The 16429-nt window shown below is 33.4% G+C and overlaps 1 protein-coding gene across 1 annotated transcript in view; it reads right to left on the bottom strand.

Annotated features, from left to right (window-relative positions):
- COL19A1 (collagen type XIX alpha 1 chain) overlaps nucleotides 1–16429 on the bottom strand; it is a 334697-nt gene that overhangs the window by 238947 nt on the left and 79321 nt on the right. Inside the window, exons 11-12 of the mRNA XM_081293835.1 lie at nucleotides 4497–4541; nucleotides 2146–2190 (exon numbers count right to left, since the gene is read on the bottom strand). Of these exons, the coding sequence (XP_081149961.1) occupies nucleotides 2146–2190; nucleotides 4497–4541 (90 nt within the window). The remainder of the gene's footprint in view (nucleotides 1–2145; nucleotides 2191–4496; nucleotides 4542–16429) is intronic.

Here is a 16429-nt window from a genome sequence, read left to right as displayed (position 1 = left end):
TTCCAAAAGAAATTTAAATTCAATTTAGATTAACTTTGTTCAGAAAATAATATGTTGAAAGCAATTCAAGAATCTCATGTTGTTGTCACACCAAAGTGAGCACTTCATAGACTTTACTAGTTTTATCTAAAAACAGAATTCAGTCAATGGACCTCAGTTATTTACCTTATGGAAAAATGCAAGCAATATGGACCAGAACCCATGTATTTTCCAGAACATAATACTATAAAGGCTCAAATATTTAACATACAGTAAATAACAAGCAATGCAGAACATATTTTGACATAAATGTTATTACATGAATCTTATGTCCGCCTATAAATCATTGGAGTTATGATTCTCATTCAAGGTGCTGTCTTTTCTATTTGATGCCTTCTTTCTGATATCTTTCAATTATTCTCCATAAATATTTTTACCTTATGGCGAAATTGGCTATTTGAATACAACAGTTAATAGATATGAGGAACTACAAGGGAAATCTTAGGAGCAAAATATAACAAATGCTTTTCTATATACCTGTAACCTATGAGAATCCCTTCATTACCAAGCAATATCAATTATAATAAATACCAAAAATAACCACTAAGATTTAGTGTGTTGGTAACTAAATTATAGTGAATATATCTGCTCTTCCTGAGTTGGACTTATTCCTACAGGTAAAATCCCACTAATAAATCAAAAAGATGTGAAAATAAAGTATTTATTTAAAGGCACAGCCTTGCAATGACTGTTACTATAAAAAAAAATGTTCAAGGGATTTCAAAGAGAAAAGACCCACTTTAAAAATAGTCATAATTTAATGGAATTCTCCTCAATTGCATGGTAATGATATGGCTTTTTTTTCTCCCTCACAGTTCAGTGAGGAAAAGTAATTATCATGTAGTTTACAACATGTGTAATTTGTGTATAATTATAAGAGACGCTCATTGTCTCTATAAATACTTATTGAAGCAGCAAATAACTGATCACTGCCAAGAAAGCTAAATGCAGGCAACACTAATTTGAGATTATCTGTTCCTCTTTCTAGTCCTTCTTGCTGTTCAATTTCATGGCATTTGATGTATACAAAAGTAAAGAAACAAAGGAATGGTATTGTTTCTGTTTTTTGAAATGCAGACAGATTCAAATGATCATCTAAAGGTAAATTTTAGATGATCAGACACTTCTATTCTTGGTAACTTCAATAAAAACCATACATTTGCAAAACAATGATTGTCTAAATATTTTTTAAGAACCATCAAGTGATTTTGGTAGTCTTTTATTAAAATAAAATACTCTCTTAAAATTCAAAATGAACTGTCCAGAATTTATTTTTTGTGAGAACTTAACTTGAGATGGCAGCTCTTAGAATAGGGGGCTGATATCTGTCATTAGTCCTTCAAGGTCCGCTGCCCACCTTTGGTCTCTGGGAGGCCAATCTCCATGGGCAGCATCCCTTTGCTCTCAGTTTAGTTTGGCCATTAGAAGTAAGCAGCATGAGAGCTCAGGCTGAAGGACAGTATGATGGGGGCATTTATTGCCCTGGCTCCTCTTTGAGATTGACAGCCTTAGACTCATGCTCCTCACACTTCCTTCTATAGCCTTCTTCATATAGTTTTCTCTTCCTCTGGGTGGGGTAATTGTGTGGGATTTTAAAAGTCTGTTTTAACTTGACCTCGGATACTGCAAATCCTTGTTCTTTTCTTTTATCTTGCTAATACCTTTTAAAACCACCTTTTATTAAAATCTTTGACATTATTCTAATTTTATTGTGTCTTCTCTTTTCTGTGAGACCCTGACGGTTACATTTACTTCTTATTTATTCTTTATGAATTTCACTGATAAACCAGGTGTACATATGAACAAAGTATTTAAATACTTGGACATTGTAGACCAATGACACAACAAAATATAGCACTTAATGAATGTTTGTATCATTTATATATCCATGGAATGAATTTAGATGGTAGTCTAACTACCATCTAAAAGTTTAGATTTCTAACAATAATCAACACATTAAATTGAAGTAAATACATTTAGTTATTCCTATAAAATTATTGAATTGCTTACAAAGAACACACAAAAAGCTAGAAACTAGATATGTTTACAATATTTTCAAGAACAAGATTTATCTTTACAGATGTATATATTAGGAGAGAGATTTACCTTTTCACCAATTTCTCCTTTGCTGCCTTCAAAACCTTGTTCTCCCTGTAGAAGAGGAGTGTGGTATGTATAAGAAAATAATATTTATAATACATATAATCTTAAAATAATGTTGCTAACAATGAAAAAAATCAATAGTTTAACATAATAATTCTACTATGTAAGCTCTAAGCCAATATTAAATAACACAGAATTTAAATATTCCTAAATTCTGAAAGAACATTTTTCTAGTATCTTCTAGGCAATTTAATCTTGATAAGCCTAAATTTTCCCATGTATAAAATAAGTATGCTAGTAGTTAGTACCTGGCTCATTGACTTGTTTTGAGAGTTAAACATATCATCAGCATAGAGCCTACCACAGACTATGTCATTCTTGTTATTATCACTACTTATTATATTATACTAGATCCAGGAGAAACACTTCTTGGAAAGCTGATGAGTTCTGGTTTCATGAAGTTCTGCTCCTGCTCCCTCCTGCTCCCTCACCAGCACAGTGCTCTCCATTGTCCCTCTCTCCTGCCTTTCAGCCACAAAAAGGACTGGTGGTCACAGAGCTGCTGGCTGTTAATTGCCACATTTATTCTGAAAAATGTAAGTCCCCTTTTCTTCCAGTAAATCCTCTCTGATGCAATGAGCCTACTTCCACTTTCAATTGGGTATAGATTTTGAGAGCACTCATGTTCCCTCCATACAGTCAACAGATATTCACTGATGACTCCTCCATGCCAAGCGCTCAACAACATAGTCAGCAAGTGACTATTGGGGATGGATCATATGTACCCCTCTACTTCTGGAACTCTTTGACATAAAAGCATTCAGGAAGCATTTCCCCAGGGCACCAAGACAAGAGGTCAAGAGTTTCTTATCTCCAGTTTGTCTATAATGCCTCTACAAGGTGACACCTGGCATAATTTAAATTTATATAAATTATATGAAAAGGAATGCCAACTTAATACTGTATACATGGTTTGTGAATGTATAATTTGATACATGTACATACAAATACATGTGATGGGTACCCATATACACATATATGATTAAATAATTATTTTTGCTTTACCTACTCTCAAAAAAATTACCAGGGAAGATAATAGGTTAGTTGAAAGATATTTTTACCACTGAATGTATTGCCTATCTTTTTTCCCTACCATTTTTCCTAAAATATAAACTTTAATTTGATCCGTTAATTCAAGCTGACATTGAAGCTGCTAAATGCCTCCAGTACATCAGCCACAATGTCAGCATGATGCAGCCACCACAAACAGCTGCTGGAAAGTCCAAAACTATTTTCCAGCAGATAAATCTGCACATCCCTTGGCTTGCAACTCGACTCGCAGATGCAGCACATGCTGTATCAATGTGTTTTGTCTAGAACTACTATGAAGAAATTCTGAAGCTTACCATTTCATCACTGCCAGTTCAATCTTATTATCTTTATTGGGCCAAGTAAAGGAAGCAGTTTTAAAGCTGTTAACTATAAACAAATGCATATCTTTTTAAAATGATATTTTTAGCCACACAGAAAAAATTAGTGCCTAGTAATTTCTGATACCTTATTGCAAAAATGTGTAAAAACTTCTCCAGACCATATAAATGATATGCTTGGCTTTGCTGGGCATCTAATATTGCATCAATAATGCTGTCCCCTGTGGTGGGATTATCTGGGTTGTATCATGACAGCTGGCCCCACCTGAAGTGACGCCCATCCTTCCAGGAAACTGAAATATACCAATCTACATGCTCGTAGCTATGCTGGTCAAATTCAATCATTCTCTTTCCCAGAAAGAGAAAACAGTCTTTGGACAGTAAAAAGGTACAAAGAATGTTCACTTTTTTAAAGAAAAATATGCTGGGCATTGAAAGAAGCAGCCTATCCAGCAAAAACCTTCTCATTTATCATGCATTTGTCATTCGGAAAGACATGTTTTGGAAAAGACTGTAATGACTTTGTAATATTTAATATTTTATCACTGTAACCATCATATTGAGATAAACCTGGAATATACAAAAAGAAGGATAAATAAAAAGTAACCACATCCAAAGGCATTAAAAATTATTCCACTGTACTCTGTAAGCTTTAATAACAGTAAAAATGTTCCCAGAGAAACTATCTGCACTTTCAGTATTTCCAGTACTCAGAATGCACTATTGTTCACATTCTCAGATTGCCCTCTCTCCTAGCGTGGTCTCTCTGAGAAGAGACCATAGGTCCTCATTAACTTCTTGAGTTTTTGATGAAATTTGGTTTTATAAAATACATTTTCTGAATCTTTATTATAGTATGAACAAATTCAATTTTCAAGTTGCAAAAACTCCCTAGTTCACATAAACATTAAACAAAACCTCTACCTTTTGACCAGGTAAGCCTGGAGCACCAGGTAAACCATTTTCACCCTAAAAAAAGTAAACAGAATAAATTTTGTTAGCCACAAAAACAAAGACTTTTTTGTTTGTGTGTGTAGTCTTCAATAACCAACACTACTGTTGAGGAAGAGTAGCCTAATATTGAATATCTGTCATGTTTACAGACTTTCCATCTGTCCATTAGATTGCAACTCCAGGACTACCATCTCAACTTTAAAGTAGGTTAATAGTATGCTTAAGGTCATCCAACTTGTAGCAGCAGTACCTGAGACTTGAAATGATGTCTCACTGGCCACAGCTTGCTTTTCCATATGCTGTTTAGCATCCTTATTTTATGTTCTTTCTTTCAAACCTCTGGGCATAACATTAAAATATGACACAGTGCTTTTTATGGTACAGGTGATGTTCCTCTAACAAACCTATCAGGTCAATATTATTACCATGACTGCCTTTTAGATGATGACACAGTAGGTGGTAGAACTGAAATTCTAATGCACACAGTTTAGCTCTGTGTGCCTCGCTGCCTTCTTTAACTGTCTCTGGGAGAAGATTTAATTCTGACTTGTGTCTTTTTTAAATTTTTTTTTTAGTTGTCAATGGACACAATACCTTTATTTTATTTATTTTTATGTGGTGCTGAGGATGAACCCAATGCCTCACATGTGGTAGGCAAGCACTTTACCACTGAGCCACAACCCCAGCCCAAGTATTTTCTTACCTAGAGTCTGAAATATGTATGTATACACAAACACATACATATATTCTTATCATGTTTACTTTCTTATCTATTTCTGCTGATTGCCTTTTGATTGATTTTGTAGTCATATATAATGCCATTTTACATGAAATAATCACTTGGAAGAATTTTCAGTTCTTTCCATTCTTCTGGTTCCGGTCTTGGGGATAAAGGTTTTCAGCAGATGGCTATCAGTTTCCAATGCTGGAATTCATGGGTCTTCTTTGACAAGTTGTCTGTCTAGTCTGTGAACAGCACACCAGCTAGAATGAGATACCCCTGGGAGGATGTGCACGTTCTCAGTGGAGTCTTAGGAATTTAGCTGGTTAAGGGAATTTACTTTGGCTTCTGAGTTTCCAGTTTAGGCAGTTCAATATTAACTATTGACGTCTTCTATTTCCATCAAATATTTATAATTAATTTTAAAACTAATTTGTTTTAATCATTATTTACCTACAGTTAAATACCATTTCTAAAAATTATTTCAACAAAATTCAAAGATGTGAAAAAAAGTCACATCTTCAAATTTTAAAACAACAATCTAAAGAGATCTGTAGTTTCTGATTAATACATTTTTAGCAAGTTTTGGTGGTTTTCATTAGAGGTATACACCTGTACACATGCACACATGTGAAAGACTAAGATTTTTCTTAGATTAGATTAAATTATCAACATATTCTACAGTATAATTGCTATCATCACAGAAAGGCCAAAACTTTATGCTAATGTAATTAATTGTTGAAGCAACAATAAAATAGTTATCTATATAATAAATATTTCTATCATTTAAAATTATTATATTTCTAGATGTTAGATATCACTCAAGTCTATCAGAAACTTCCAAATCCATGTGATAAAGTGATAGCAAAAGCACACTAAGTATTTGACGCCAGAGAACATTCTATGGAAATGGAGCTTCTATTACTCATCACAGAAGTATGTCCACTTGTCCATAAGCAGTGGATTATTTTCATCAGTTGAGCCAACATAATGGTTTATATCATATTACAAGTTACACAAGATAACAAGATATGGCATATAATCCAATAAGTACACATTTATATTGCCAGAAATACTGTTTTGAGAGATAGAAATAGTGACAGTATCTCCTCTTTTCCTTTGCTTCAGCCCACTCTTATGCACCATATGCTCTGGGCACTGGCTCCCAAAGTACCCTCTCAGCCCTGTATCAGGTTAGGGTTACACCCAGACACATGGTTAATTAGTCACCAAAAGTCTTTAAAGCTGTGATATTGATAATGTGTCTTTAGTTGACACAGGTTTTGTGATTTTTATAATTAACATATTTTATTTTCTTATGATCAGTGTTAATTAGTCTCTCCTCTTTCTGGACTGGAAATTTGTTTTGTAAACATAATTCTAGCTTCCAAGATAATCCAATTCACAATACTATGCCATAAGAAATGAGCTGGCCTTGAGCGACATCAACATGTAGAAGTTTATGAAATATTGTTGGCGCTTTCAAAGCTTAAGTTTGGAACTTTGGTATTTCCTTTCCCTATTTTTCTTGAAGTTACCATAGATGACCTACTTAGACACTTATAATCATTTTTAAAAAATTGTCATTATTCTAGCCCCTGAAGGATAAATGAGCATATTTGTTTTTGTTTTTATCTAAAAAAAAGGAAAGATTTATTAATTAGCATTAAGAACCAAAGAAGGAAATAGTCCTAATTACTAAATTTTTCTTTAACAGATTAATGGACAATTATGTTCCATCATAACTTTATCTAAAACCTAATTTATGTCAGAAGAATGAGTCTCTATTTATGTGCATGCTGAGGCACAGGCTCAAAGCTCTGAGGGTGCTCTAGGCAGCTTGGATTCATATCTATTTGTACCTATAAAATAAATATCTGCCTAACATTACTGGAAGGGTACATATTGTTTGCCTTTTTTGAAATCCTGCTGTGTCTCTTTTCCAGTCTCAGTCTAGGAAAGAAATAAGATGCTTCTCTTTTCACTTCCAATCAATATTTTAGTTCATTAATGAAAGGAAATTATAATCAATGGTTTCCAAAGCAACCCTAATTTTCAAAACATGTTTCTGAAGCATGTACTTTCTGTTACAGGTTTTTCTATCAAAGGATGCATGTCCTTTTGCAGTTACAATCTCAAACTACAGAAGGACAAATTAATATATATGTGTAATAAAAAGCATGGCAAAACTCTACCGGTGCTGCTGATGGTATTCTTGTCAGTGTTACTATAACACACAGACTCTCTAAACTTTGCAGAACAAACAAAAAGCCCCCTTAGCAGAAGTCAAAATAATCTTTTTGAGAAACTTTTGGAAAAAATTCAGGTGAGATTTGGGGCTAGCTGATCAAACCAATTTCATGTAACTTCCTTTTTATTACCGTACTTTTCCTAGAAGTCATCATAGCTAGGCCTAAAACATAAATTGTTAGTTTTCCTGATTCTTTGCATATTGGGTCAATGTCTTTCTTATTATTTAGGATATATATGTTGTCTGAAAGACATCTGATTATAAATCATATTCACTAGGGCTACCATTACGAAACCCAGAACCAATAAGACCAAGCAAAGAAAGGTAGAATAAGCAGGTAAACAAAACATTTGCAAATACCTACAATTAGGCTGAGAAGGCAGAAAAGTTACATACTATGTTGTAGAGATTATTTCTTCAAAAAGTTAGGTATTCAACCTTTGATTTAAAGATCTGGTGTCTTATAACTTTTTTAATTAAAATATAAAATTCCATTTATCATTCCACCTAGAGCACGTTTTATACAAACATAACCTTCTATGTACACTTTGAAATACATCAATATTTCCAGATTAATGAATTTTCATTAAAAGAAAATTAAATGTTGAAATAGCTGGAAGAAATTATCTGAAGTGGAATTTCAGAATTCTAGCATGAAAATCAATAAAACAGGCAGCAAAAAGTTAATCTGATTTTGCCTCTGTGTGTCACTAATGACATGTATACCTTCCTGACTATAGTCCTGATTTATTCAGACATAATTTTCAGATATTAAATTTTTATAAGGTTCCTAAATTGGTGGAGTTCTAATAAACATTTCAGAAATTAAAAAAAAAAAACACTGGTTTTTTTTCAGATATCTTATTCAATGAATTCTTTTATTTCAGGAGGAGAATTTTTTTCTTCTTTATTTTCTTCATTCCAAGAAATAAACAATCAAATCAAATATCTATGTCTATATCTAATAGCATAGAATTTAAAACTTCAAATGTTTTGAACTAGATCCTTAATGCAGCTAACACATGAGATTTATTATTACATTGATGCTCAAAATAAGACCAATTTGAAACATTCTTACCACAAAATTGATGACACCCTCTTATTAAGTATTCTTATGAGTCATTTTGTGAAGAGAAAGCCAGCTACCATATGTAAAGTATGATTGATACATGTCTTATTCACGATAGTATAAGTATGGTTAATGAGTAGCAACTGAGTTCAATATCTATTCTGTTAAAAATCTATTATTATGAGGGTATATATGTGTATGAAAGTATATGCAGGTACATATTCCTATAAAATAAGCACAATGGATAGTCTTAAATATAAGGAAAAGTATAAATTCATATATTTATATTCATATTGCCACCAAGGATCTAATGAGATACTCTTAAAATCTTCTTTAAAAGTCAGGCACATTGGCTATTATATTGCACTGCAGAGAGCATAGGAAAAAAAATCCATGTATGGTTACTGAATCAATGCTTTCTGAATCTACATTAACCTTCCTCAAATTTCTATTAGTCTTAATTCTGCTGTCTATAATTCCACAGCAAAAAAAAAAAAATCTTATAGGTCTTATACATGACATCCTTTTGCAACACTCTCAAATCTTCAATTCATTAAAACATTATTTTTTAAAATTATAGTTTGAAATTTCTTAATATTATGATCCCTATTTTGAGCAGACACTGGTCCGTCAATATGCCTGAAGATGTGGTACTCAAAACTCAGCACAGGACTCCAGAAATGGTCTTACATAAGAAAGAGCAGCCTCACAGTCCCTCTCTCACACACAGCCTTATTCTGGATACTATATACTATCAATCAACTTGCTTTTTTAAAATATATTTTGGGTTGTAGATGGACACAGTACCTTTATTTTATTTATTTATATTTATGTGGTGCTGAGGATAGAACCCAGGGCCTCACACATGTTAGGCAAGGCCTCTAGCACTGAGGATATAGCCCCAGCTCTCAACTTGCTTTTTTAGACAAAATTGTTATATACACTGAACTTGTACTCAACTAAACCATTAAGTTTTCCATTCAAAAGAATTTTTATCTCATGATCCTTTTGTAATTTAGCTAAAATGAAATTACATGAAATAGTCAAATAAACTAAATAATTTTGAAATTATTTGGACCAATGTTGCAGGACCTATTACAAAATAAGTAATAGGTAATAACTGCTCCTATTCAGTTGTGATGAGTTTCTTAAGGTGGATCTGCCAGGAACAAGGACTTTGGGTTTCTCGTTTTGTTATGAGACTAGCTATTGTGATAAATTTAAAACTTCAAAAATATTAGGGAAATGTAAGACATTTAATGTGAATCACCACCTACAGAAATACATGAAGTATAGTAATTGACATCTGAATCAAGTATTCTAATAAGTGGAAAATGATTTAAGATATAAAGAGGAAAGTGTCATCAGTCAGCTCCTAATTGAGGACAGTGATCTACCAGTCACTACAAACTATTTCCTGTCCAAAGTATTCCTCGTGATGAGTAATTTATAGTTTTGACTCCATATCAGTTACTTCAACTGGAACTTAAATGCACTAAAGTCTTTGGTTACTTATCTTTAGCCCTGTGGTAAATTGTTATGAAGACTTAGAGAAATACCATGCCTTAGCAATATTTTAAGAAAGTCAGAAGATTTTTTATTTGAGTTTGGGAAAAAAGAAAGCAAGATAATGAAGATTTATGTTTGAGAGCAAAGGGAGAACTCGGTTTCTCCAAGAGAAAATGGGAATCAAATTCTGGCAATACACACATTTCTATTATATTTCATTCTGGGAAGCAATACTTGTAAGCTTTCTTAGGTAGAGAAGAGATTATCCTTCCTTCCTATTTCCCTAAAGTGTGCTTTGCAGAAAGTATGGAAGATTTGTATGGAAGCATCACCACCATCTTTTCCAATTTACCCTCAGCATAGTTTTCTAACATTCATCCCCTATTTTTTATTTCTGGTCCAGGGTTAAGTCCTCTTGAATTCTGAACTCCACTAATATTCACACAGAATCAGTCAGGCACCCTATGCTGGGCCAGATGCTGGGGTTACAGAGATGAGGGAGATACTAAGTCCTTCTCTGGAGCACACATTTTAGCAGGGGATATAGGCACGAATATAGGGGATTTAGGTGGTATAAATAAAGTGCTGTGAGCAGAATGGAGGAGCTGTTGATTCTGAAGGACAGGAAGGCTTCCTGAAAAAGATGCATGAGCTTTGTATTTAGTAATCTGTGAAAAATGCATTGACAATGGTAAGGAAGAAAGGTATCAATTTTCTGTGGTCATCCTTCTGAGTTTTCCACTCTTATATGACAGGTTTGTTCAGTACCCGACACCTCATATGGCTGTCCTGGGGTAGGCTGGCTAACAAATCCTTTAGTCAGACACTTTAAGAAAAAACTACTATGTAAAGTTGTAGATGTCTTTAAAAGATACCAATTATATCTTTAAATCCACTGTTCAGTATCTCAGCAATCTACATCAAGATTAGTCACAAAGTTATGTAGAGAAACTGTTTGACATTTTTTACATCAATATTTTATTATTTATGTGCTAGATGCTGATAGTGCATTAAACCAAATAGGAACATTAGCAGACTAGGTTCTTGAAATCTGGCTGTTTAGTAAATAAAAGTCAAGTGCTTGGGTGCCAGATACACTGCATGTGTTGAACTTGTCATCCATCTGTTGTGTTCTCTGCCAACTGCTCTACTTGGGATGCGAGTGGAAGGCATTAGAAGGGAATAAGAAACCATTAAGAAATAAAATCAGCTGCAGAGTGAGCAAGTTTCTTTTTCTTTTTCCTGTCCTTCTATTACCTTTGTCCTTCTTACATTTCCACTTATTTTAGTGTGATACTGTATCAACATGTGCCTACAGATAAGACAATTCAAAGATACTCCATGTGCAAGCAGCAATTTTGTACTGAAAATTTAAGTTTCATTCTTGTAGCTTTATAAGTGAACCCAACAAGTAGACTAAGAAAACTTTTTTCTTTATGGTCATTTTTTCTAGTATGGATTATGGTAAAAGGTTCCATCCTATGTCTGGCAACTATACCTTTGTTTATTACAGAATTTCCTAAAATACAGAGGTATGCGGACAATTAAGAGGCATTTTCTGTTACACAAAGCTCACATTTGTTTTAGCAATCGTGACAAATTCATACGAAGGAAATATCCTACTATTAGAATAAAACTGGGTGTCTCTTTTCTCCTCATTTAATGGTTTCAATTTCTACAGTGAATTACCACATGCAAATAGGTATTTTAACTTTTTTTTTAACTTTGGGGAAACTCTAGAATTAAGTTTAATCTGAATGTCCACAGAAAAATTAGGGTAAACTAGAAATACAAAGAGGAAGCCAAATGACTTAAACAAAAATTCTTTTCACTAAATGCCTATAATTTTCTGAGTCTCTGAGGCATTAATGCTACATCTGGACCAGGGCTGTTGCAGAATTCATTATAATTCACAACAGCTATTAGCCTAGTCTGTGCTTATATAAACCATAACAGCATCTGCCTTTATTTTCTGAAGTTTCAGCCTCTCACAAAATGTCTTTTTAGGGAAGAATCAAGATTCAAAGATCACAGTCATTTCACTTTCCAACAGAAAAGAAACACAAAGTGACTGTTAGAGAACAAAGGATTTGCCTCATTCAATTTCATTGCAATACAACAACTAGAAATTTATGGTGGAAAGGCCCATCATACAAGATACCTCATAATGAGGGTAGTTAGTCTGGCTATTTTTTTTTTTTTTAAAGAGAGAGTGAGAGAGGGGAGAGAGAGAGAGAGAGAGAGAGAGAGAGAGAGAGAGAGAGAGAGAGAGAGAGAGAGAATTTTTAATATTTATTTTTTAGTTCTCGATGGACACAACATCTTTGTTGGTATGTGGTGCTGAGGATCGAACCCGGGCCGCACCCATGCCAGGCGAGCGCGCTACCGCTTGAGCCACATCCCCAGCCCAAGTCTGGCTATTTTTGAGTCATGCAATTTGGCAACTCTCTCATCACATTATCAGATGTACTTCTTAAGTGCGATAAAGCACAGAGCTTTTTACTTCTGGAAGCTCAATTTACTTTTTATCAAATGAAGTCATAGTACTTTCATTCTTTTGTTTTTTAATAAAATAAATTACTATGTATGTGTATGTTCATTAAAAGCACATTTGGTGGAAAGTACAACAGAATTTTATAGGTTAAGTGTTGAATTGAGGGTAATCTGAAAAGTGGCCCTGATTGGGCAGCCCTGGAGGTTGGGCAATGCAATGCAGTTTGAATTTGAAAGACAAAATAAAACTGTTTTATTTTCATAATACTTATTTCCAAAAGTAAAGCTATGCAAAATCCTCTCATTGTGTGAGATAAAAATTGTTTGGTGATTCTTAAAATGTGGACATAATCCCTAAAGTTAGGAAGAATCCCCAAAGTTAGTAGAATTTTAGAGGGGTTCATAGACTTAAAGACAAGGGACTAAGCCCTCCCTAGAGCAGAATGTAGAAAGCAAACTGTGCAATTCATTCATTAAGCTGGCAGGCAAATGAATTTAATATCTAATGTAGAACAATTTGTGTAAAGAAAAGCTGGATATTTGGGAACAGTCCAAATGAGGTAATATGGTAAAGGTGCATTAACAATAAATTCATATGGATTCACATCCTAACTCCACTATTTTCAGGCTATGGAACTTAAGTTTTAATTCTCTCTAGATCTTAGTTCCTTGCTATATTATATAGTGACAATAAATCTTATCTCATAGAAGAATGAAATCAAATAATGTAAAGAAGGTTCTTGGTTGTGTTTGGCACATAATAATGATTGAGCAAGTAGTTGCTATCATTACTATTATACAAGTTTACATATTTCTTAATTCATAGGCTTTTTCACGTCCATTTTTATTTTAAGAGGTAAGAGTTACAGTAGATATGTGATGTTTATTTTAACATTTTCCACTACATAAAATTTGAATAAATAATGTAAATTTTCGCAAATGAATTCTAGTTTGGTCAGTAAGCCAAAGCTTAGAATAGTAGGATTAAACTGTTTGCCTTTAGAATGATATCTATTCTTTACCAAATTCTTATATATCAGGCATTGAGCTGGAATTCTCATGAAAAATCTCTTTTATCTTTGGGATAAAGCTAAGGGATGTATAATATAATTTCCATTCTATAAAAGAGAAAACTAAGTCAGACTAAGTGTCATGGTCTAAATTAAAGAATAAGATTTTGAGCTGGAATTCAAATCCAGGCATTATAACTCTGAATGTTTATTGGCATGGAATAATAATTATGACTAGTATTTACTCCATAACTAATCCATGAGGAACTAAAATAATTCAGTAAAAGTTTTCCCATTAAGAAAATATTTTAGGACAACTTCTAAATAATTCAGCAGAAAAAAATATTATTTTAACATAAATTAGGCTCTCTTTGTTCAATTTTTACTATTAGATTTTTAGAATTATTAGAAAATTATTCTTTAAAAAAATCCCCACTTCAAAAACTTTATCTGTTACATTTACATAAGTGAAAAAGGAAATGCAATTTTTCATGTGAAATACTCAGATGAAAAAAGCAAGCATGGTTTGAGTGCTATGTTTGGGAGTAAATTGGGAAGGATTTGCTCCCCATGTCCAAAACCTCATCTCATTTTCTCACTTCATGCCAGGAGGATTAGGTTGTGCACATGAGTATGGATGTATGCTTGTGTGCATTAAGTCACTCACTTGTCTTGGAAATTGAACCATTCAATTTTCTCATTTTGATTGACAGTGGCTTCTGTCCATCCAACCTTACCAGAAGTCACCAGCTACCTAACAACACTTGCTACATAGAATATGTATTCTTATATGAATCCATAATAGAAAATTTGCCAAATCTCTGAGGAAAAATTGTAGCTATGGTCAATAAATGTAAAGAGGGATGGTTATTTTTCTATAATGTTGACAGTAAGGTTGCATAAATTAGGTTAATAATGTGCAGTGGTAGTCTGTACTGAGTGATAAGTATTATAATTACAAAACAAATATAAGTAAATGCTATAGTTCTTCATCCTTAAAGTCCCCATGACTACATTTTCCATAAATAGATTTTATAAAAGAGAGTTGTTTATTGTACTGAGAGCTATGGAAAAAAATGCCACTCCATAAACTAATTTCAGGACCTTGCCTTTAAAAAATTTACTGTTATCACCTCACCAAACTTCAAAAGTGTAGGTTTATTTAGAATAATGGGGTGTACATGTAAATCATTTAATTTATTACAGTATCACATTGAATAAGAGTATAAATTGAAACTAATATACAAATTCTACTTTCTATCATTCAGAATATGCTTAACTCCATTAATATAAATCAGTTTTCTAGCCTTATTGCTAAACCTTATAAAATAATAAAAAAAATTTACCTTGAGAATATTGCCCTTAAGATGTGCATTCTATGGTACTTTGCTTATGTTTTTGCTCCATGAAAAACATTCAAACAATTAATCATTTGGTTTTATTTTTTATCAGTAAACTTAATGATTTCTAATTATAAGGAAAAACACCAAAGAATCACAATTGATGAGAGGCAGAATCAGCATTAAACTTAGGGATGTTGTATGGGCAACTGTGGAAGGTGCACACACATCACATTGAGGCAAACTTGAAGAGTGAAAGTTCAGAAGATGTGTACATTTTAAGAACTGATACTTTTTCTTCAGAAATCTACTTTAAAAAATCAAAGAAGGCATTTTATCATAAAATGATGGGACTATTTTACCCTAAACATAAACTTTACAAGTATGACTTTAAATTTTTGAAATTTACAAAACTTGAAATTTCTTCCTCAGAGTCAAATATTTTGTGATTTATTAACCATACCATCAGATAGAATAGTGACCTTCTTGTTATTTTCATTTTGAATATATTCATTTGAATAATTTTAAGTAAATAAATAGTAACCTGTAGATTATAGAAGTGATAAAATACCCCTGAGGTAGTATTTTTTCCCACTCATGAGTGTCACATCTCTTCCACAGCTAAAGAAAGTGACAAATTTGTAATTGTGTATAACCCTGAGGCTCACCTTCCAATTCCATGCAATTTCCCTTCTCTCTCCCTTTCCCTCCCGCCTATCATCCCTGTTTAATGTTAATCTTCTTCTCAAGCTCTTGGTCTCTACCCTGTCCTTGGTTACTCCCCTTATATCAAAGAAGACATTTGGCATTTGTTTTTTAAGGATTGGCTAGCTTCGCTTAGCATAATCTGCTCTAGGAGGGGTAGGAGAAAAATTATACAAGTGGAAGAAACGATTTATAGTAGAGGGGGTGGAGAGAGAGAAGGGGTGAGAAGGGGTGGGGAGGGGAGGGGAGGGGAGGGGGGATAGTGGAGAATGGGATAGACAGCAGAATACATCAGTCACTAGAAAGGCAATTTGTAAATCAATGGAAATGTAACTGATGTGACACAGCAATCTGTATACGGGGTAAAAATGGGAGTTCATAACCCACTTGAATCAATCTGTGAAATATGGTATATTAAGAACTATGTAATGTTTTGAACAACCAACAATAAAATAAAAAAAAAGAAAGAAAGTGACAAATTTGAAGTAGAGCAGTGATTGAGACCTTGGGGAGAGAACTGATCAAAAACATGGTGTTTCTATAGATACCGGGGAGACACTAGCCACTAGGTAGGGTCTCTGAAGATGGGTGAAACCAGGAACAAAGAGTCAAGTATAACTTGATACCACATTTAGTGCTAAGAATTCTTTATTATTTATGACAGTCTTCAAGAGTAACTCAAGTAAGTCAAACCAAGAAGAAAGTTGCTTGAGGAAGCTTGGAGAGTATTGGCCAGTATAATTTTGCCACAGTTTTAGAACACCATAAATGGAGCTTTTTTTTAATTACATCACTTTCTCAAGTT

The sequence above is a fragment of the Spermophilus citellus genome (genome assembly GCF_964194105.1).
Source record: "Spermophilus citellus genome assembly, chromosome: 5".
Taxonomy (NCBI): domain Eukaryota; kingdom Metazoa; phylum Chordata; class Mammalia; order Rodentia; family Sciuridae; genus Spermophilus; species Spermophilus citellus.
This window is presented reverse-complemented; position numbering and strand designations above follow the sequence as displayed.